General features: G+C 39.7%; 1 protein-coding gene across 1 annotated transcript in view; it reads left to right on the top strand.

Moving 5' to 3' along the window:
• LOC138885213 (zinc finger BED domain-containing protein DAYSLEEPER-like) overlaps positions 1-22,487 on the top strand; it is a 29,247-nt gene extending 6,760 nt beyond the window's left edge. Inside the window, exon 5 of the mRNA XM_070166124.1 lies at positions 22,072-22,487. Within this exon, the coding sequence (XP_070022225.1) occupies positions 22,072-22,487 (416 nt within the window). The remainder of the gene's footprint in view (positions 1-22,071) is intronic.
• Positions 22,488-22,747: the final 260 nt, after the last annotated feature.

Genomic DNA, 22,747 nt, shown 5'->3' with positions numbered 1-22,747 from the left:
GTTTCCTACCTTGACAGTTCAAACATGACTAAACTAATGAGATGAAGGGCTAACATTATTACAAAGCTTTATACGAATTTCAAAGTAAGACAATTAACTCATAGCTATCAAATTGAATTCACTACTAATTAACTAACATGAAACAAAAAATGAAATTTAAACTGATGAACTTGGACAAATGGAAAACAGAATTGCAATTCAAGCTTCATTGATTAGTCATGTTGAATCTCTTTCCAACATAAAATTTAAAAGACATGTACCTGAAAATGAAGGTAGAAGGAGTAAATTTCAGCAGTAGCAGCAATAACAAAATCAGTAGAATGTACCGATAACACAGCAAGTCTGAACAAGACCCGTTAACCCAGATGAACAGTGACAGAAACTTGAGGGAAAGATTTCAGATTCAAACTGAATAATATTCACACAAAAATAATTGCACAAACAACGGACTGATTCTAGGAGGATAACATTTTTTCAGATTTCAATTTCTTCCTGTTTCGGATTCCTGTTTCTGACTATATTTTCTTTTTTCTGTTTCTGTTTTTTTCTTCCTATTTTTTAAAACTCTCCTCTTAAAATCTGATTTTTCTTCTCCTTTCTTTCTTTCTGTCTTTCTCTCCTTTCTTTCTCTCTCAAAGACTGATCTTTTTCTCTTTTAAAATCTGCTTGAAAGCTCTCTTTTTTCCTTGTTTTTCTTTCTTCAAAGAGCTCCCCCCAGATTTTTCTCTTTCAAAAATCTCCCATTAAATCAGTCCCAATCCCCCTCTATTTATACAGGGCTGTCCTGTACCCTTCTAGTGCTGCCTGGACCCTTTTCTCCTTTTAAAAATCAGAAAGTTTTCCATTAAAACTGCTTTTGAATACTTTAAATCCAAGTGCTCTTATCCTGATTTTTCAGCAGCCCATTACCCTTTGTTTCCCATTAGTATCTTAAATTATAGCCAACCAACATTCCACTTTCAGTCCACTATTCTATCACATTACCCTCACTATTCTGTCCCAAAAAATGTCCCAGATTTCCTACTGTAATTACTGTTATTACTGCCTTAAATTCAGAATCTAACAATACAGATTTTAAAATCTGTTTAAGCAGCTATAACCAATCCTAAAGTTTTAGACTGAATCCTAACTAAGAATGTAACCTTCTAACACAATTACATCTAATCAACATTTGTAAAATCACACTGAATTCAGAACTAACATCATAACAACATATTACTGAAATTATTATAACAATTCAGACTGGACTTAACATTGAACCAAGATCAAACACACACAGGAGCATTGTCAATATACTGACAATGCCCTGTTCAGAAAACAATACATACACATCATACATTTGAATTTACTGATTTGTAAACAAACATGATTTAATTGACGAGTATTAATCAGTTGATTATTTACAACATTTGTCCATAATCAGTTTAAAACAATAGAAGCAGATTGTTTCAATCAGCATTATCATAAATGAGAATTCATAATATAACTAATCGACGAACTTAATCGAGTCGATTACTTACATTGTGAATAATCACAACCAACAGAAACAGTTTCATATTTTGATCATATAGACGGGCATGAGACAAAGATGACAGAATTAATCAAAACAAAAATATGAAAAATTAACAAGTTATTAAAACAAACGAAAATACATACAGAATACACATACAGAAATAGAAAAGTACCTCTGAATTTTAATCAGACTCGAACTCAACTTGGCTTCGGATTTTGTTTGAAATCAAACAGACCTTAGTCGAAGTATTTTCTATTGAAAATACTTTGACTAAGGTCGATTAAACCTCAATCTTTCGTCTGAAGTGAACAGAATCCAAAAGTCTGGTATTTCTAGGGTTCTTGAAGGTTCGATTTGGGACTTAACCATTTCTGGTCAGATTCGAGGGGGACCAAATACGACACAAGGGTGAGGGTAGCCTAGGGGTCATTTGGTGTCAGTTTAGAACGGATCTGAGTTTGTTCTTGTTTGGTCCGAATCTTCAAAAGAAGATTCGAGAAGCTCGGAACTGATTCGAGCCAAACAAACTTCAGATCCATAATGAGGCATGCTAGGGGATACTATGGTGTTATTTTGGAAGCCATTGGAAAGGTTTGAGTTTTCAGACCCACCTTCGATTTAGTATTCGAAGAGTTGGGGTCTGATTCGAAGGAAACTAAGGTTAGATTTGTGTAGAGGATGTTCAGGGGGTTCTAGGGTGTTATTTTGGTGACCGGCGGCATTGATGCCGCCGGGTTTCAAGCGGTGGGATTCTAGGGCGGCTAGGGTTAGGGGTGGGGTTTGGGGACGATGATGAACAGTGAGAGGAGGGGGGTGTTCAGTTAGGGGCCGGGGTAGGGGCTTGGGCCTTATATAGGGGTGGGGTGGATTGATCTCATCCGTTGGATCAATTAAGATGCACGGTTGAGATCAATCCACTTATCCAAACGACATCGTTTGGAATTAAGTTGGGGAAAGGGGTCAACTCGGGGTTGAAATGGATCGGGTTTGGGTGAGTTTTTAAGACCGTGGGATCAAGATGGATGAACGGTTTAGATCTAGTTGCCCTTAAACGTCGTCGTTTTATTTATGCAAAAGCTGAACTGGACCGTTTGATTGCAATGAATCAACGGCTCAGATTCGAGGTATCTCATGCGGCGTCGTTTAGGCTTGTTCGAATTGGACCAGACAGGGGGATGTTGGATTGGGCTGTGGGGGGGGGGGGTAATTTGATTTGGGCCTGGATTTTAATCCAGGTCCAATTTTTATTTTACAACTTATTATTTTTTTATTCTATTTTATTATTTATCATTAAAAAATCCTAACAAAAATTATGAAACAATTTTTAACCTTACACAAAATATTAATCACTTCATAACAACTATTCAACATACAGATAAAACATTAATCACACAATGGAATATAAAAAATAGAACAAAATGCATATTTTGGTGATTTTATTTAAATTATCTTTCAAATACATAATTAAATCCTATATGCATGCAACATGTATTTAATTTTAATTTTCATTTTATTATGACAAAGTAAACATTTACGGACATACAACAAATATTTAACACCACGCAAATTCAAAAAAATTACACAGTAAAAGAAATTTATTTTATTTTTGATTTATTTTGGAGTAGTTTTCGTAAGGCAAAAATCACGTGCTCACAGCTGCCTCTCTTTGTGCGGAAACTCGAAGAGTTTTCGTGCAAAGATAAAGTGAGCGGATACGAGCGATTTTTGCCCGTTCAAATACTCCGTGGGAAGCATTTTTGAAAGATTTGACCGAACCTCTGCTTCAAAGGTTTCCTACATATCCTTGGCTATAAAGGAATCAGGTCAATGTAGTTCGGGAAGTTTTGGGTAGCTGGGACTACCTTGGGGCTGTGATGTTACTGCTGCTTCGTGCTGTTTTTACTGCTTGCTGACCTCCTTATTATACCTTACTTCAAAGGTAATACAAAAAGCTAAACTAGATTATGGTACAGGAATTATAAAAAATCTTATCTAGATCATGCCCTTGAGTTTCTTGTTGTCTTGATATCTTGGTGACTCTTGGGCATTTGACTTATTTCGTTTTCCTTTTCATTGCGTCCCGTATTTTTTCATCTGTTTGGGACTCTTGTTGTTTCTTGCTGGGGATTTTGTTGGATTCCTCTGCTTTATTGATTCTAAGTGTGCTCCTTTTTCATATGAGCGGACTTTTGATTTCAACACTTCAATTGCATTCTCTCGTTCTCCAGGTGGGTGCCTTGACTGCTTCTTTTCTTTCTTCATCCTCGTTCTCCAGGTGGACGCCTGACTTCTTTTAAACTTCTTCATCCTCATTCTCCAGGTGGACGCCTGACTTTTTAATTCTTATCCTCGTTCTCCAGGTGGACGCCTGGCTTCTTCAATTCTCCATCCTCATTCTCCAGGTGGACGCCTGATTTTTTCAATTCTTCATCCTCATTCTCTAGGTGGACGCCTGACTTCTTTAATTCTTATCCTCGTTCTCCAGGTGGACGCCTGACTTCTTTAATTCTTATCCTCGTTTTCCAGGTGGACGCCTGACTTCTTCAATTCTCATCCTCATTCTCCAGGTGGACGCCTGATTTCTTTTTAATTTCTTATCCTCATTCTCCAGGTGGACGCCTGATTTCTTCAATTCTTTGTCCTCATTCTCCAGGTGACGCCTGAATTCTTTAATTCTCATCCTCATTCTCCAGGTGGACGCCTGACTTCTTCTTTTCTCATCCTCATTCTCTAGGTGGACGCCTGACTTCTTCAATTCTCATCCTCATTCTCCAGGTGGACGCCTGACTTCTTCTTTTCTCATCCTCATTCTCCAGGTGGACGCCTGACTTCTTCAATTCTCATCCTCATTCTCCAGGTGGACGCCTGACTTTTTTAATTCTCATCCTCATTCTCCAGGTAGACGCCTGACTTCTTTAATTCTCATCCTCATTCTCCAGGTGGATGCCTGACTTCTTTAATTCTCCATCCTCATTCTCCAGGTGGACGCCTGACTTCTTTAATTCTTATCCTCGTTCTCCAGGTGGACGCCTGACTTCTTTAATTCTCATCCTCATTCTCCATGTGGACGCCTGACTTCTTTAATCCTTCATCCTCATTCTCCAGGTGGACGCCTGACTTCTTTAATTCTTATCCTCGTTCTCCAGGTGGACGCCTGACTTCTTTAATTCTCATCCTCATTTTCCAGGTGGACGCCTGACTTCTTCTTTTCTCATCCTCATTCTCCAGGTGGACGCCTGACTTCTTTAATTCTTCATCCTCATTCTCCAGGTGGACGCCTGACTTCTTCAATTCTCATCCTCATTCTCCAGGTGGACGCCTGACTTCTTTAATTCTCATCCTCATTCTCCAGGTGGACGCCTGACTTCTTCTTTTCTCATCCTCATTCTCCAGGTGGACGCCTGACTTCTTCTTTTTCTCATCCTCATTCTCCACAAATATTGTCTTTGCCCCTGTTTTAAATCAAAGAAAACTTCGTTAGTTTAAAGCAGGGTGGTTAACTGGGGTATTCTTGCCGATGGTGAGGCTTCTCTTCGTCTCTTTTTTATTGCCTTGGAATGGTTGAAAAAGACCGTTTTGTCCTTGTAATTGATCCTTGACTATAGGATTTCCCTCTGTATGTTTTCCTTCAAATCCTTTTAACTGTAATCATATGTCCCTTCTGACTTTGCTGATCCACTTTTGATTTCACTTTTCTTACACCAATATCTTTTTATCTCCCGCCTTTCATGGCCGTATTTTGCATCATGTAACCTTGAATCTTGGTAGTATACCTTGACATTCCTTCTTATTTGTTTGGAATAAAACTTATCTCAAAGCTTTAGAAAAGTAAGATTATTAGTGACGAAACGCGCTGATTTCGACAATTATAGAATGAAAAGAAAAATCCAAATTTGGATGACTGTCGGAGAAGGAATAACACTTATCTGATTGGAGTTACTGACGCTAATGATCAAGGTATGCATTTCGGATTAATCAACCCAGTCTTTTAATCAATCTCCTCTCAATTGTCTTATTTTCGTTTTCCCCAAAATTTCCATAATCCAACTTCATTTTTCATTTCACAGACCTGTTGGACTTGCAATATCTCAAAGAGTTTTCACCGATAAACCTTCCTCATTTGTTCATTTCTCACTTCCTTTTCGCCTTATGGTGCCTACGAAGGTTTTCACCAATAAGACTCTCTCATTTTTACTTTTCTCTCAACTTCCGTCGCCTTATGGTGCCCGTGTGGGTTTTCACCTATAAGACTCTCTCATTTTTACTTTCTTTTCTTGTTTGTACCAGAGTGTTATGAACCATCTTCATTTGCTTGTCTCAGCATTTTTCTAAGATTGATCGAAAGGTCTTTTTGGTATGGGGTTAGAAATGGAAAAGGTATTAAAAGCTAAACAGTTCTTGGTATGGGTTAAAAATTACAACTCTTGGAATCTTTTTCTTATTTGCAATACAGTTTCTTTGCCCCAGTTTTTGATTGGGGTCGCTTGACATAACCTTTTGTGCACATTATGTATATTGTGCACCCTATGACCCGAGCCGTGAGGCGCCTACGTATCCTTCTTTGAGGAATCAGGTCAAACGTAGTTCACTAAATAATAGTGATTTTCTTTTTTTTTTTTATTATTATTGTTACTTCAATTTGATTTTCATCGATTCCAAGAGAGGGTAGGAACGAAACAAATATGGCTCAAAAGGGAAAGCAAATGGTATAGTGTTTGGATAGCAGAATAAATTGCCTTTGTCATTCCAATCTTCGAAATAATGCTAAATACAAACATTCAAAAGTTATGCGTAATATCTCTTTACCGCGTCAGAATTGATCGCCATGTCCATGCATTTGCCTTCAATATCTGTTAAGCATAGTGCACCATTCGACAATACTCTGGTCACAATGAATGGTCCTTGCCAATTCGGGGCAAATTTGCCTTTCGCCTCAACCTGATGTGGAAGAACACGTTTCAGCACATGCTGACCCACTTCAAACTTCTGTGGACGCACCTTTTTGTTGTATGCTCTTTCTATTCTTCTTTGATATAATTGACCATGGCATACTGCGGTCAATCGTTTTTCATCAATCAAGTTTAACTGTTCTAGACGGGTTTTGACCCATTCATCATCATCAATCTTTGCTTCGGCGATGATCCGAAGGGAAGGAATCTCAACTTCTGCAGGAATTACTGCTTCAGTGCCATATACCAACAAATAAGGAGTTGCTCCTACTGAAGTGCGAACAGTAGTGCGATATCCCAATAATGCAAATGGTAATTTTTCATGCCATTGTTTTGAACCTTCTACCATTTTCCGAAGTATCTTCTTTATGTTTTTGTTGGCTGCCTCTACTGCTCCATTCGCCTTGGGCCGATATGGGGTAGAGTTGCGATGTGTAATCTTAAACTGTTGACATACTTCCTTCATTAAGTTGCTGTTAAGATTAGCACCGTTATCTGTGATGATCACCTTCGGGATTCCGAATCGACATATGATATTTGAGTGGACAAAATCGACCACAGCTTTCTTGGTCACTGATTTAAATGTTTTGGCCTCAACCCATTTGGTAAAATAATCAATGGCTACCAGAATGAACCTGTGCCCATTGGATGCTGCCGGCTCAATTGGTCCAATCACATCCATGCCCCAAGCAACGAAGGGCCATGGTGCCGACATTGTGTGCAATTCGGATGGTGGAGAATGAATCAAATCTCCGTGTATTTGGCATTGATGACACTTGCGCACAAAACTGATACAATCTCGCTCCATGGTAAGCCAATAGTAACCAGCACGGAGGATCTTCTTTGCTAATACATATCCACTCATGTGGGGTCCGCAAACTCCCGAATGTATTTCAGACATGACAGCTGTAGCTTGTCTGGCATCTATGCATCTTAATAATCCAAGATCTGGTGTTCTTTTATACAAAACTCCTCCGCTTAAGAAGAATCCATTTGCCAATCGTCTAATGGTCCTCTTTTGATCTCCTGTGGCTTGTGCGGGATATATCCCCATCCTGATATACTCCTTGATGTCGTGGAACCATGGTTCACCATCAAATTCTTCTTCGACCATATTGCAATAAGCGTGCTGATCGTGGACTTGAATATGTATCGGATCTACATAAACTTTATCCGGATGATGCAACATTGATGCCAAGGTAGCCAATGCATCGACAACCTCATTATGGATTCTTGGAATATGTTGGAACTCCACTGATTGAAACCGCTGACAAAGATCATGTAGACATTGTCGGTATGGTATGAGCTTCAAGTCTCGAGTTTCCCATTCTCCTTGAATTTGATGTACCAAAAGATCCGAATCTCCCATGACTAAGATTTCTCGGATACCCATGTCTGCAGCTAGCCTTAACCCCAAAATGCAAGCTTCATATTCAGCCATATTATTGGTGCAATAAAATCGCAATTGAGCCGTAACAGGATAGTGATGCCCTGTTTCAGAAATGATTACGGCTCCTATCCCGACTCCTTTCATGTTAGCGGCTCCATCAAAGAAAAGTTTCCAGCCAGGTTTTTCAATTCGCTCCACCTCGTCGATATGCATTGTTTCTTCATCAGGAAAATAGGTTTTCAACGGCTCGTATTCCTCATCGACCGGGTTTTCGGCTAAATGATCGGCCAGTGCTTGAGCCTTCATTGCAGTTCGAGTCACATAGATGATGTCAAATTCTGTGAGCAATATCTGCCACTTTGCAAGTCTTCCCGTTGGCATAGGCTTTTGAAAAATGTATTTCAATGGATCCAACCGAGAAATGAGGTAAGTAGTGTAGGATGACAAATAGTGTTTCAATTTTTGAGCTACCCATGTTAGGGCGCAACATGTCTTTTCCAGATGAGTATACTTAACCTCATAAGCTGTGAACTTCTTGCTAAGGTAGTAGATGGCCTGTTCTTTTCTGCCAGTGAGGTCATGTTGCCCCAATACACAACCAAATGAATTTTCCAGAACTGTTAAGTAAAGAATCAAAGGTCTTCCTGGCTCTGGCGGGACCAACACGGGTGGGTTCGACAAGTACCCTTTTATTTTATCGAACGCTTCTTGACACTCATCGGTCCATTTGACCGCAGCATCCTTTTTCAACAATTTGAAAATTGGCTCACAAGTTGTTGTGAGCTGAGCAATAAACCTGCTGATATAATTTAACCTTCCCAACAAACTCATTACTTCAGTTTTGTTCCTGGGAGGTGGCAATTCTTGGATGGCTTTGATTTTTGATGGGTCTAGCTCGATGCCTCGTCGACTGACTATGAATCCTAGCAACTTTCCAGATGGAACTCCAAATGCACATTTGGCAGGGTTAAGCTTGAGGTTGTACCTGCGAAGTCTTAAGAAGAACTTCCTCAAATCCCCAACGTGGTCGGCCTGATGCTTTGATTTTATGATCACATCGTCCACGTATACCTCAATCTCCTTGTGTATCATATCATGAAACACTGTGGTCATTGCTCTCATATAGGTTGCTCCGGCGTTTTTTAAACCGAATGGCATTACCCGGTAGCAATAAGTTCCCCATGGTGTGATGAATGCCGTCTTTTCTGCATCTTCTTCATCCATTAGAATTTGATGATATCCGGCATAACAATCCACGAAAGACCCTATATCATGCTTGGCACAATTGTCGATCAAAATATGGATATTGGGTAATGGGAAATTATCCTTTGGACTTGCTTTGTTGAGATTGCGATAGTCGACGCATACTCTAATTTTGCCGTCTTTCTTTGGTACAGGAACGATATTAGCCAACCAAACAGGATATCGAGTGACGCGAATGACCTTTGCTTCCAATTGTTTGGTGATTTCTTCCTTAATTCTCACACTCATGTCAGGCTTGAATTTTCTCAGCCTTTGCTTGACAGGAGGCACCGTTGGATCGGTGGGCAATTTGTGAACTACTAAATCAGTGCTCAGGCCCGGCATGTCGTCATATGACCATGCAAAAACATCTTTGAATTCTATGAGTGCTTTAATTAACTCTTCTCGGATCTTTGGTTCGAGATGGACACTTATTTTGGTTTCCCGGACATTACTCGTGTCCCCTATATTGATGTCTTCGGTATCACTCAAGTTAGGTTTGATTTTTTCCTCAAAGTGAATTAACTCTTTACTAATCTCTTCAAAAACCTCATCTTCATCATATTCTGATTCATAATCACAATATATTTCTTGAATTATTACTTCGGAACCAGATTGATTTTTAAGACTGGGCTGAGGATTCCTCATGCATGCCATATCACTAGAGCCAGCGTAAAAAGAACTGTACAGAAAAAAGAAAAAGAAAAGAAAACTATCAGGAATGACAATAAAAAGGAAACTGCTTTTTATTGGATGATGAAAGATAACAAGGTTTGCACACTTCAAACAAACTGTAAGATAAGCTTTAGGATTACAACCCTGAAGTAACCCAAACAAACTGAAAGAAAATCAAAATAAACTACCAAGACTCCTTTCGAATGGGGAGAGGAGTGGCTTTTCAATTATTAAGCTTTGTTTCTGGCCCAACGAATTGAACTTCTGCGTCGCTACACCCTTCTCCATTTTCCAACATATTCACATCATCAAACAATTTCTCGAATCTTTCAATTAATTCTTCCTCAGGATTGACCCGGGATTTAGGAATTGTTGTTATCGGGCGGTTTTTAACACCGGTCTTGACAAAAGACTTTGACAGACGTGGGACTGGTTTTGGAAGAACCCATGCTTGGTGTTTCAACTTCCTGGCCTTTATTACGTCATTTACAGTGGGTGTGAACCCCAAACCGAATGTTCCCCAGTTCTCGGGGAGAGATACTGGTTGTATAATTCCTTGCAAAGATAAGCCCAGACCTTTGCCGGGTATAAAGCCATTCTTTAACATTTCATAAGCTACCATGACTGATGCAGAGGATATCTTTGGATTCGGAAGGTATTTCCCTTCTGGAATTTTCTCTACCGACACCGTGTCGGACACTTGGTATACCCATGGTCCCTGGTCATTTTCTATTCCCTCGACCGGTACAATGGCACTGCTGCGAGCATTTAAACTTTCTTCCCCATGCACAACTATTTCTTGATGATCCCATTCAAACTTGACAGCCTGATGTAGTGTTGACGGGACTGCTTTAGCAGCATGGATCCATGGTCGACCCAACAACAAGTTGTAAGAAACAGTTATGTCCAACACTTGAAATTCCATTGTGAATTCAACTGGCCCTATAGTTAGTTCCAACACTATGTCGCCAAATGAATCTCTGCTTCCACCGTCAAACCCCCGTACGCAGATACTATTCTTCTGGATCCTCTCCTCTTTAATTTTTAATTTGCTTAAAGTGGAGAGAGGGCATATGTTTGCACTTGACCCATTGTCAACCAATACCCGGGTTACTACGGAGTTTTCACATTTCACGGTGAGGTAAAGAGCTCTGTTATGCTCGGTACCTTCCACAGGTAATTCATCATCAGCAAATGTAATTCTGTTTGTTTCAAAGATTCTGTTGGCTATTCTTCCCAAATGATTTACAGAGATCTTTTCAGGAACATGTGCCTCATTCAGGATTTTCATTAAAGCCAGACGGTGCTCCTCTGAATGGATCAGTAATGACAACAATGAAATTTGAGCAGGCGTCTTCTTTAATTGATCCACAACAGAATAATCACGGAGTTTCATTTTTCTTAAAAACTCTTCAGCCTCTTCTTCCGTCACAGCTCTCTTTGTTGGTGTTGGATTATTTTTAGTTTTTCTTAACTCTTCGGGAGTAAAACATCTTCCCGAACGAGTCAAGCCTTGTACCTCATACACTTCTTCCTTGACTTCTTTTCCCTTGTACATTACAGTCACCCGTTCATAGTTCCATGGGATGGCTTTGTTATTGATGACCGGCAACTGGATTACAGGTGCGATAATAACCCGATCTGTACGGGCTCCTTCCACGAATACAATGGGTTTGTTAGCAACCCCTGGTACTATCACTTTCGGCCTTTCTTGTTTTGGAGCAACTTTGCTCGATGATCCCTCCTTGTCTACCACAGATGATTCATCGCCATTTCTGCTCTGTTTAGGTACCGACTTCTCCTCTGTTAACTGCTTATCTGGTTTGGCTTCATGAGACTTGATCATCATGACAGTTTGTGACGGCTTCTTTGTCTCCCCATCAGCTTGTATGATTTCTATCATATTGGCCTCTTGATGGGCTGGCATTGGATTTCTATTGATATTTGGGGCTTCGGGGGTTTGAACCTCGATTTTATTAGTATCAATCAGCTCTTGTATTGCATTTTTCAAATGCCAGCATTTCTCCGTATCATGGCCTGGTGCACCGGAGCAATATTCACAGCTAATGGTGTAATCCAGATTCTTTGGCGGAGGATTGGGTAGCTTGGATTGTATTGGTCTTAGCATGTCTAGCTGTCTCAGCCTGTGGAACAGACTAGTGTAAGACTCTCCCAATGGAGTGTAAGTTTTCTTTTTCTGTTCCCTTTCTCCCCTGAATGCTGGCCTAGGCCTGAAACCTGGTCCGGGATAGGCTCGTGGGTAAGTATTTGGTGTGACAGGAGCACGCCAATTGGTGTGAACAGGTGGCTGATTGTATGCTTGAGCATGGTTAATGGAAAAATGAGGCTCTGAAGGGTGATAGTAGTGTTGGGATGAATCATGGTGGTAAGCTGATTGGCGAGGTCGTTGTTGATTATAGTAAAGCGGTGAACCTCTGGGTCCCGACCAAATTCCTGAATCAACTACCGCTGCTTCCTCCCTCTTCTTTCTTCCGATTCCTCCTACCCCGCCTTGAATAGCTTGAGTAGTTGCCTTAATTGCTGAATAACTCATAATTTTATTTGTTTTGAGGCCTTCTTCCACCATACCTCCCATCTTCACCACTTCGTTGAATGATTTCCCAACCGCTGAAACTAGATGGGCATAGTAAGTTGGTTCCAAGGCTTGGAGGAAGTAGTCTACCATTTCATTCTCCTTCATAGGAGGATCCACTCGTGCTGCCTGTTCTCTCCACCGAAAACCATACTCTCTGAAACTTTCATTGTGTTTCTTCTCAAATTTTGTCAAAGATAATCGATCTGGGATGATTTCCAGATTGTATTGGAAATGGTATGCGAATGCCTGTGCCAGGTCATCCCAGGTGTACCATCTCCCATGGTCCTGGCGTGTATACCACTCCAAAGCTGATCCGCTTAAACTTTGACTGAAGTAAGCCATCAATAATTCATCCTTTCCCCCAGCTCCTCGCATCTTGCTACAGAAACCCCTTAAGTGGGCTACTGGGTCGCCGTGCCCGTTGTATAGGTCAAATTTGGGCATCTTGAAGCCAACTGGTAATTGTACATTGGGGAATAAGCACAAATCTTTGTATGCTACACTGACTTGCCCACCTAATCCTCGCATGTCTCTGAACGATTGTTCTAAACTCTTGACCTTCCTGAACATCTCTTCTTGTTCAGCATTTTTGGCTGGCTTGTCAATTTCGGTTGGGAGATCAAAACGAGGAGCAGTTGAATTAATTTCGGAGGCTTTGAGGGTGGGCTCCGGGGGATAATATTGGTTGTCCTGGGCCTGAAATGTAGGCTCACTAGGAGATTTGTGAAATGTAGCAGGGGGAGGTGCTACGAAAATAGGAGTCATAGGTGGAGGAAAGTATGGAACTGGTTTCGGAGGTGGAGACTGTGGTGTCTGAGAGGTGGTGCCTCGGTAGTGCTGGTAAATGGGGAAGTTTGGGGATAATTCAGTGGTAATATTATCCTGAGTTTGGGTCATTGATGGAGCAGGGTTATTTGGGTAAGATGGGGGTAACTGTCCTGTAGACCAGGCTTGGTACATCTCAGCCATTTGCTGCTTGAGTTTAAACATCTCTTCTTTCATTTTCCCGACATCCATCTCCTCTAGCTCCATACCTGTGTCAACATCTGGGATAGACATACTTTCGGGTATTGGTCCTTTTGATCTTGTGTGATAGTGATAATATGCCAGTATACTCTTTAGAGAAACTAACTGCTTGAATTCTGAAAATGAACAAACTTGTTAGTTTTGAGAGTTTAACACATATATAATCACACGTTGAGATGCAATGCTCCTAGACAAATAATCCCTTTCTATTATGCATTTGCTCGGCTGCTTGTGTCGTCCCAGCTTTCTTGAAATTTTTATTGTTATTCACTTTTATTTATTATATATGTCTTTTATCGTGGTGGTCGAATCTTATAGAGATTGCCTACGTATCATGCCCTTACATGAATCAGACCTTGCGTAGTTCGGACTAAAGGCAATCACTTTTATTCATTATACAAAGATGGAATTACATTTGAAAACTTTTAAGAAAATGGTTTGAAACACACACACTTAAATCAAAATAAAAGATACAATTCTTAACATCTCACAACATGCCCCACTTTCCACTTTTGTTGTCAAATATTGGATTATCTGCTCAATGTGGGGCTTGACCTGGATGGCCCCCCAGCGTACGATACATCCTTTCCAACTCTATTGCTAGATGACGAGCAAAAATGGGTGCATGCTCTGTAAACCTTTCACAATCCATTCCTTGGCAGTTTACATAACTTTGAGATGTGAAGACTGCCAGGTCGTGGATTTGTGCCCTGAAACCTTGGAGACGTTGGTCTTGGTCCTGCAATTGCTGCTGACGAGTGGTGGCTATATCTCTAACACGGTTTTCACGATCTAGAGCTGATTCTAACAGAGCTCGGAGTCTGGCCTGCTCTAATCTTGCTTGCGCTCTTTCCCTGTCGAGGTCTGCTTGTTGATGTTCTCTGTTGCATCTTCTTGCCTCTTCTAGTTGTGCACGAAGCTGGTTTTCTGATCGTATCCAATGGTCTTTTTCCTTCTTGAATTGTGCCCTGTCTTTTTCGGATTGCCTATCTTGGCGTTCCTTATTAGACATGGCTTCTTCGTTTAATCGTTGGATCCTTTCTTTTGCTTTGCTCAACGTCCTTTCGTTTTCTGCAAGAATAGAATCATAATCTTGCATTCTTTCAAAAAGATTGGCGATGGTTTTTTGATCCTTCCAGCTCCTCTTTGGTGTTTCAGAAACTCTTTTCATTTTTTGGAATCGAGCATGAAGATTTTCATTCTCACAAGCTAGACTCTTCTTCTCGCCTTCGGCTTCTTGTGCTTGCAAATCTTTCTCCAAACTGAGGCTTCTCAGATTTTCTTTTAGGGCATGGATAGTTGCTTTGTACCCTTTTTCCTTTTCTCCCCAGATCAACCGCTCTTGGATTTTATCATTGAAGTTTTGAACATGGGGTCTTTTTGTTGGCCTTCTTAGCTCAGGCTCTGGTACATCATCCACGCGAGACCGTTTTTCAAACCACCTTGCATATCCAGGATTTATCTCACCCTTTGTAGTGTCTGGGACTTGAGTATCACTTTTCAAGTATCGACATCCATTCCACATCTGCTGAAGTAGAGCCTCGGGAATAGTGGCTTCTGGGTGTAATTCGATTACTTGCATACTCAAATCTTCATCATCAGGAACTACTTGATATCTCCCTAGTTGTCTTAGGACTCTTAGTGGCGCATACGGCTGAATGCTTCTCAATCCCAATAGTAGTAGATAACTATTTGAGGTTGACATGTGTATTACTTCCCTCATCGGGAGCCATCCCAAAGTCCATTCAATCTGATTTGCCGTTAAAGCCTTTAGATGAGATACCCATGCTTCTATCCCTTCTGGAGCCTGATAATTTTTTGTTCTTTCCTCATAGCTCTCGATGCAATTATCATTGTTTGACCCATACTGTATGATCTTGGGCTGTTGTTGGAGATGTTCCATCACCCACATTTGCAACAAAATTTTGCATCCTTCGAAGACTTTTGCTCCTGATTTACATAAAGTCAAAGCCCGATAAATATCTGATAGAATGATGGGGATAAGGGTGTGATTTTCTTTGGTGGTGAGGATTTGCACAACTTTCGCGGTGCGAATATCAATTGTTCGCTCTTTGTTTGGGAAGACCATGACTCCTAGAAAAGCCACCATGAAGGCAAAGCGACGGTGAATCTGCCAAGTGTCTTTGTTTTGCTTGTTAGTAAGGCCTTTCTCATGAATTTCGAACCCATCTGACTTTCCGAACCTTGAATACAAAAAGTTGAAGGAACAACATCCATTGATGACATTGCTTTTCCTGATTTGACTGCTGATGTTCAGAAGACCGAAGAATCGAAGTACCGAAGGAGCCTTTGTGAATATCAGGCTTTGATTTTTTAGACTTCCGTCAAAACCAGCATATCCAGCTATCTCCTCTAACGTAGGAGTCAGCTCGAAGTCAGAGAAACGAAAGACATTGTGAACAGGGTCCCAAAAGGTTATTAACGCCGCAATCAGATCATCACGGGGTTTAACTTTCATAATGTCCGTGAGATTTCCCAAATGCTTGACGACCCATTTTTGACCGTCTTCGCCTAAATCATACCACCACATTTGAAGCTGAAAGAGAAATTCTTCTGTACTCGTGGATGAGGGGCTTTGTGTGGTGCTCATTTTGTATCTGAAATTTAATTTTAATAAAATCAAAACTTATTTTTTGAAAAATTACACTAAAAAAATCATTTTATTTATTAAATATCTTTATTTCAAGATTTAAAACTATTTTTTTTAAAAAAAACAACCCATTTTATTCCTCTCTTCTCACCATGATTTCGTTTAAGCTGGTCAACAAGCATGTTCGAGGCAAATGAATGCACAAGTAGTAAGTAGGATGCATCAGGATGGTCTTTTTGTTTCGGGTTCACCTGTCCTAGACAGACCCAACCCCTGTGTTGAGTCTCCAAGGCCAAATGTATATGATGCAAATATTCGTTCCTACTAGGGATCCGGTACATGGCTGAGTTATTCTAAGTGTAAAACCTGAGGTTGATTGTTCTAAACCTGGCTTACCCAAACGGACAGTTTGAGCCGAAGCGGGGGCAACGTACCGGGAGCACGAAAGTCTGCCCGGCCTAGTTACTTGTCCCAACTCCGTCTTATTTGGTATGACTTTAACAGAAAGGTGGGTCACGCGCACGTGTACACCATAAATTCAGAAGACTCAGAAAGAAGGGGGTTTCGTAGCAGTTGTATATATTCACAATTCAAATAATATTAAAGCGGTAAAAAAAACATTTAGCATATTAGCATATAAACAGTTGAAAATTATATAGTAAGTAAAGCCAATAAAAACAGATATTTTAAGCTCGAATTCTTTAAACCCTGAACCAATGGTTCTGGGTTCGTTCCCCAGCAGAGTCGCCCCAGCAGAGTCGCCAGAGCTGTCGCACCTCCTTTTTACCGCGCCCGCGGGGCGCGTGGGGAATTTTCTCCAATTGAAGGACAGTCGAAACGGGATTTATTTAATTATTTCAGAGTCGCCACCTGGGAATTTTAAGGCGTCCCAAGTCACCAATTTTAATCCCTGAATCGAGGAGAATATGACTCTGTTTATTATTCTGCGAACCAGAAATCCTGAGTAAGGAATTCTGTTAATCCGGAAGAAGGTGTTAGGCATTTCCGAATTCCGTGGTTCTAGCACGGTCGCTTAACTGTTTTTATTATTGGCTTAATTATCTTGATTTTACTAAATACGTTTTTATTGCATGATTTTACTACCGCTTTTTACTTATTGTTTACAATTATATGGACGAATTACGCGTACGTATATTCGTATTATATACTTTTTATAATTACCGGGGATCGTGCCACGCGTACGTGTACACAATAAAATTGTCCATGTTATAGTTTTTATAAAAAATATATATTCGAAAATTAAAAATAAAATCAGGAACATCATCACCCTTTTTATTTAGATAATGAACTGCACACCTCGGGTTATATGAAATTATTTTGACATCCGCGGAGAAATCATTTTTATTAAAATATTCGCTCGAAATTGCGCGTACGCATAATCCGAATTTGTTTTTTTTTAAAATATAATCAGGGTGCGCGAACGCATCCCTGATTGCGCAAAATCTTTGTTAATAGTATTATGGCCTTTTTCCCCAAATTGTTTATTATATCATGAGAAATCTCCATTTAAGATACCCTTGAATTCTTGAAAAAGAACTTGCAATTTATTAAATGTTACCCGTCGATTATAATTTCCGGATATAAATTATATTCAGCCAGACTATTCAAATTCAAAGAAAAGCGTAAAAATATGATTAACACTATTTTCGGCAAATACAACATATATATCTATATGCCCAATAATGAATTGTATATGAAACTAAAAATGATTTATAAAGGGAAGAATATTTTTCAAGAACTTTTATTATTTCTATTTAGTGCAAGTCCTATTTCTAATTGTCGTTGATATAAAGTGTTGCAATTTGTATATCTCATCTTATTCTCATATACTTGCTTTTAATCTAATAGGCCTAATTATTTATTTAGGATGGTAAATAGGCATCAAATTGATAAGAGAGGGAATTATTATACAAATTGATTAACAACATTGCCTTACATGCCACATATTTGTATGTCTTGAAACATTCGTAGCACTTTAACATCATAATGAGCCATAACAACTCAACTTACCATCCACTAATGGTTTTATAGATACCTGTTATTATGCCACATAAGAACGTACAACTTATATCATTCCTTCCACAACTAAATCAGGTATCAGAATAAACTAGCAATATGGTTTTGACATTTTCACGCTATTCTTTATTCAACTAACAACGTCACAAGGCCTAGTTAATGGCCAATCTTTATGTCATGTTTCCTACCTTGACAGTTCAAACATGACTAAACTAATGAGATGAAGGGCTAACATTATTACAAAGCTTTATACGAATTTCAAAGTAAGACAATTAACTCATAGCTATCAAATTGAATTCACTACTAATTAACTAACATGAAACAAAAATGAAATTTAAACTGATGAACTTGGACAAATGGAAAACAGAATTGCAATTCAAGCTTCATTGATTAGTCATGTTGAATCTCTTTCCAACATAAAATTTAAAAGACATGTACCTGAAAATGAAGGTAGAAGGAGTAAATTTCAGCAGTAGCAGCAATAACAAAATCAGTAGAATGTACCGATAACACAGCAAGTCTGAACAAGACCCGTTAACCCAGATGAACAGTGACAGAAACTTGAGGGAAAGATTTCAGATTCAAACTGAATAATATTCACACAAAAATAATTGCACAAACAACGGACTGATTCTAGGAGGATAACATTTTTTCAGATTTCAATTTCTTCCTGTTTCGGATTCCTGTTTCTGACTATATTTTCTTTTTTCTATTTCTGTTTTCTTCTTCCTATTTTTTAAAACTCTCCTCTTAAAATCTGATTTTTTCTTCTCCTTTCTTTCTTTCTGTCTTTCTCTCCTTTCTTTCTCTCTCAAAGACTGATCTTTTTCTCTTTTAAAATCTGCTTGAAAGCTCTCTTTTTTCCTTGTTTTTCTTTCTTCAAAGAGCTCCCCCCAAATTTTTCTCTTTCAAAAATCTCCCATTAAATCAGTCCCAATCCCCCTCTATTTATACAGGGCTGTCATGTACCCTTCTAGTGCTGCCTGGACCCTTTTCTCCTTTTAAAAATCAGAAAGTTTTCCATTAAAACTGCTTTTGAATACTTTAAATCCAAGTGCTCTTATCCTGATTTTTCAGCAGCCCATTACCCTTTGTTTCCCATTAGTATCTTAAATTATAGCCAACCAACATTCCACTTTCAGTCCACTATTCTATCACATTACCCTCACTATTCTGTCCCAAAAAATGTCCCAGATTTCCTACTGTAATTACTGTTATTACTGCCTTAAATTCAGAATCTAACAATACAGATTTTAAAATCTGTTTAAGCAGCTATAACCAATCCTAAAGTTTTAGACTGAATCCTAACTAAGAATGTAACCTTCTAACACAATTACATCTAATCAACATTTGTAAAATCACACTGAATTCAGAACTAACATCATAACAACATATTACTGAAATTATTATAACAATTCAGACTGGACTTAACATTGAACCAAGATCAAACACACACAGGAGCATTGTCAATATACTGACAATGCCCTGTTCAGAAAACAATACATACACATCATACATTTGAATTTACTGATTTGTAAACAAACATGATTTAATTGACGAGTATTAATCAGTTGATTATTTACAACATTTGTCCATAATCAGTTTAAAACAATAGAAGCAGATTGTTTCAATCAGCATTATCATAAATGAGAATTCATAATATAACTAATCGACGAACTTAATCGAGTCGATTACTTACATTGTGAATAATCACAACCAACAGAAACAGTTTCATATTTTGATCATATAGACGGGCATGAGACAAAGATGACAGAATTAATCAAAACAAAAATATGAAAAATTAACAAGTTATTAAAACAAACGAAAATACATACAGAATACACAAACAGAAATAGAAAAGTACCTCTGAATTTTAATCAGACTCGAACTCAACTTGGCTTCGGATTTTGTTTGAAATCAAACAGACCTTAGTCGAAGTATTTTCTATTGAAAATACTTTGACTAAGGTCGATTAAACCTCAATCTTTCGTCTGAAGTGAACAGAATCCAAAAGTCTGGTATTTCTAGGGTTCTTGAAGGTTCGATTTGGGACTTAACCATTTCTGGTCAGATTCGAGGGGGACCAAATACGACACAAGGGTGAGGGTAGCCTAGGGGTCATTTGGTGTCAGTTTAGAACGGATCTGAGTTTGTTCTTGTTTGGTCCGAATCTTCAAAAGAAGATTCGAAAAGCTCAGAACTGATTCGAGCCAAACAAACTTCAGATCCATAACGAGGCATGCTAGGGGATACTATGGTGTTATTTTGGAAGCCATTGGAAAGGTTTGAGTTTTCAGACCCACCTTCGATTTAGTATTCGAAGAGTTGGGGTCTGATTCGAAGGAAACTAAGGTCATATTTGTGTAGAGGATGTTCAGGGGGTTCTAGGGTGTTATTTTGGTGACCGGCGGCATTGATGCCGCCGGGTTTCAGGCGGTGGGATTCTAGGGCGGCTAGGGTTAGGGGTGGGGTTTGGGGACGATGATGAACAGTGAGAGGAGGGGGTGTTCAGTTAGGGGCCGGGGTAGGGGCTTGGGCCTTATATAGGGGTGGGGTGGATTGATCTCATCCGTTGGATCAATTAAGATGCACGGTTGAGATCAATCCACTTATCCAAACGACATCGTTTGATTTAAGTTGGGGAAAGGGGTCAACCCGGGGTTGAAATGGATCGGGTTTGGGTGAGTTTTTAAGACCGTGGGATCAAGATGGATGAACGGTTCAGATCTAGTTGCCCTTAAATGTCGTCATTTCATTTATGCAGAAGCTGAACTGGACCGTTTGATTGCAACGAATCAACGGCTCAGATTTGAGGTATCTCATGCGGCGTCGTTTAGGCTTGTTCGAATTGGACCGGACAGGGGGATGTTGGATTGGGCTGTGGGGGGGGGGGTAATTTGATTTGGGCCTGGATTTTAATCCAGGTCCAATTTTTATTTTACAACTTATTATTTTTTTTTATTCTATTTTATTATTTATCATTAAAAAATCCTAACAAAAATTATGAAACAACTTTTAACCTTACACAAAATATTAATCACTTCATAACAACTATTCAACATACAGATAAAACATTAATCACATAGTGGAATATAAAAAATAGAACAAAATGCATATTTTGGTGATTTTATTTAAATTATCTTTCAAATACATAATTAAATCCTATATGCATGCAACATGTATTTTATTTTAATTTTCATTTTATTATGACAAAGTAAACATTTACGGACATAACACAAATATTTAACACCACGCAAATTCAAGAATTACACAGTAAAAGAAATTTATTTTATTTTTTGATTTATTTTGGAGTAGTTTTCGTAAGGCAAAAATCACGTGCTCACAGTGGGTTATTCACTTCCCCTTCCCTCATTGGCAGAGGACTTTTTCCGTTATTACGGTGTTTGCCAGGCCCAATTTTCCCCTTATATTTATAAACTCGTTCTCATGTTGACGAAGTATGCGGAATTGGCCAGCCACGGGATCTCTATCCGCCATCTACTACACCTCTACGTGCCCAGTTTCCATAGGGGGACGATGTTACACCTTCGTCATCAGGGAGGTAAGAGTCTGGTGGTGAAGATGGACGATAGGCCAATCGTCGGTTCTAGTTTAACTTCTTCTACGTCAAGACCGAGTCCGTGGTGAGGAATACTAACAATTTTCCTAAGGCGTGGAATTATGCTCGTTAGTACCTTCCCCAAATGTTCATTTTGCTTATTTCGGTAGTAGTGTAATAGATTTATTCTATATATATATATATATATATATATATATATATATATATATATATATATATATATATTATTCAGCCGAGAAAGAGCCTCCTCCGTTGGTTGCAGACATTCATGACTGGGTTAGCCAGGTTTTTCCTCATACTATAGGGATCCGTAAATGGCTGGCATTTTACAAGAAGTTCGGGCCCAAGCCTCCGACGACTGGTGAGTTTTTAGGTGCTTCGACCTTTGGGTCGTTATTTCCTTTTTTTTGAATTGTGGAGAGTTGACCTAACCTTTTGTTTTTCGATGTTAGGTCGGAGAGCTTCGAGATGGGCGAGGGCTCCTATACCAGCATTTCGCCAATCAGGTGTCGCTACGGGTTTTGTTCATATTGCGGCTATAACTAAGCCTGCCCAGTCGATCACTTCTTCTCATCCCCCGACATTGAGTAGTTCGAGTCAACCATCGGCGGCTCCAGTAGTAGAGACTCCCGCTTCTCCCGTACTCCATTTGATAGATGAGTCGTCGCCAAGTGATGAAGACTTGGTCTCCCGTAAAGGGAGAGTGGTGGATATGGGCAACGGCGTAACCCGAGCAGTGGACTCTCCAAGGGATGACCATGGGTCGACAATAGCTATAGTGGAGAGTGACGCCATCCTACCCGAGATGTCGTTGTCCGCGGGGGTCGGGGAAAGGTCGCCCTTGCCCGAGGTCGGAGATGGAATTTGAGGGCTGTTTGAGGCTGCTGATGGCGTGCTAGTGAGCGAGCCATCATCCTCGAGGACGGTCGACGTTCCTTCATCGATCGAGAAGAGAGAAAAGGACATTCTCGAGGACGGTTATGAAATTGGTCTTGATATCGATCCCGAGGAGGTGCAGAGGTATAATGAAGGATTTATCGGGTGGAGATGAGGCTAGAAGGGTTTTCTCGTTCCATCCCAATCCCCATGGACGATGACCTTTTGGTAAACACGGAGGACGTAGTCCCC

Source organism: Nicotiana sylvestris, chromosome 2 (genome assembly GCF_000393655.2).
Source record: "Nicotiana sylvestris chromosome 2, ASM39365v2, whole genome shotgun sequence".
Taxonomy (NCBI): Eukaryota; Viridiplantae; Streptophyta; class Magnoliopsida; order Solanales; family Solanaceae; genus Nicotiana; species Nicotiana sylvestris.
This window is presented reverse-complemented; position numbering and strand designations above follow the sequence as displayed.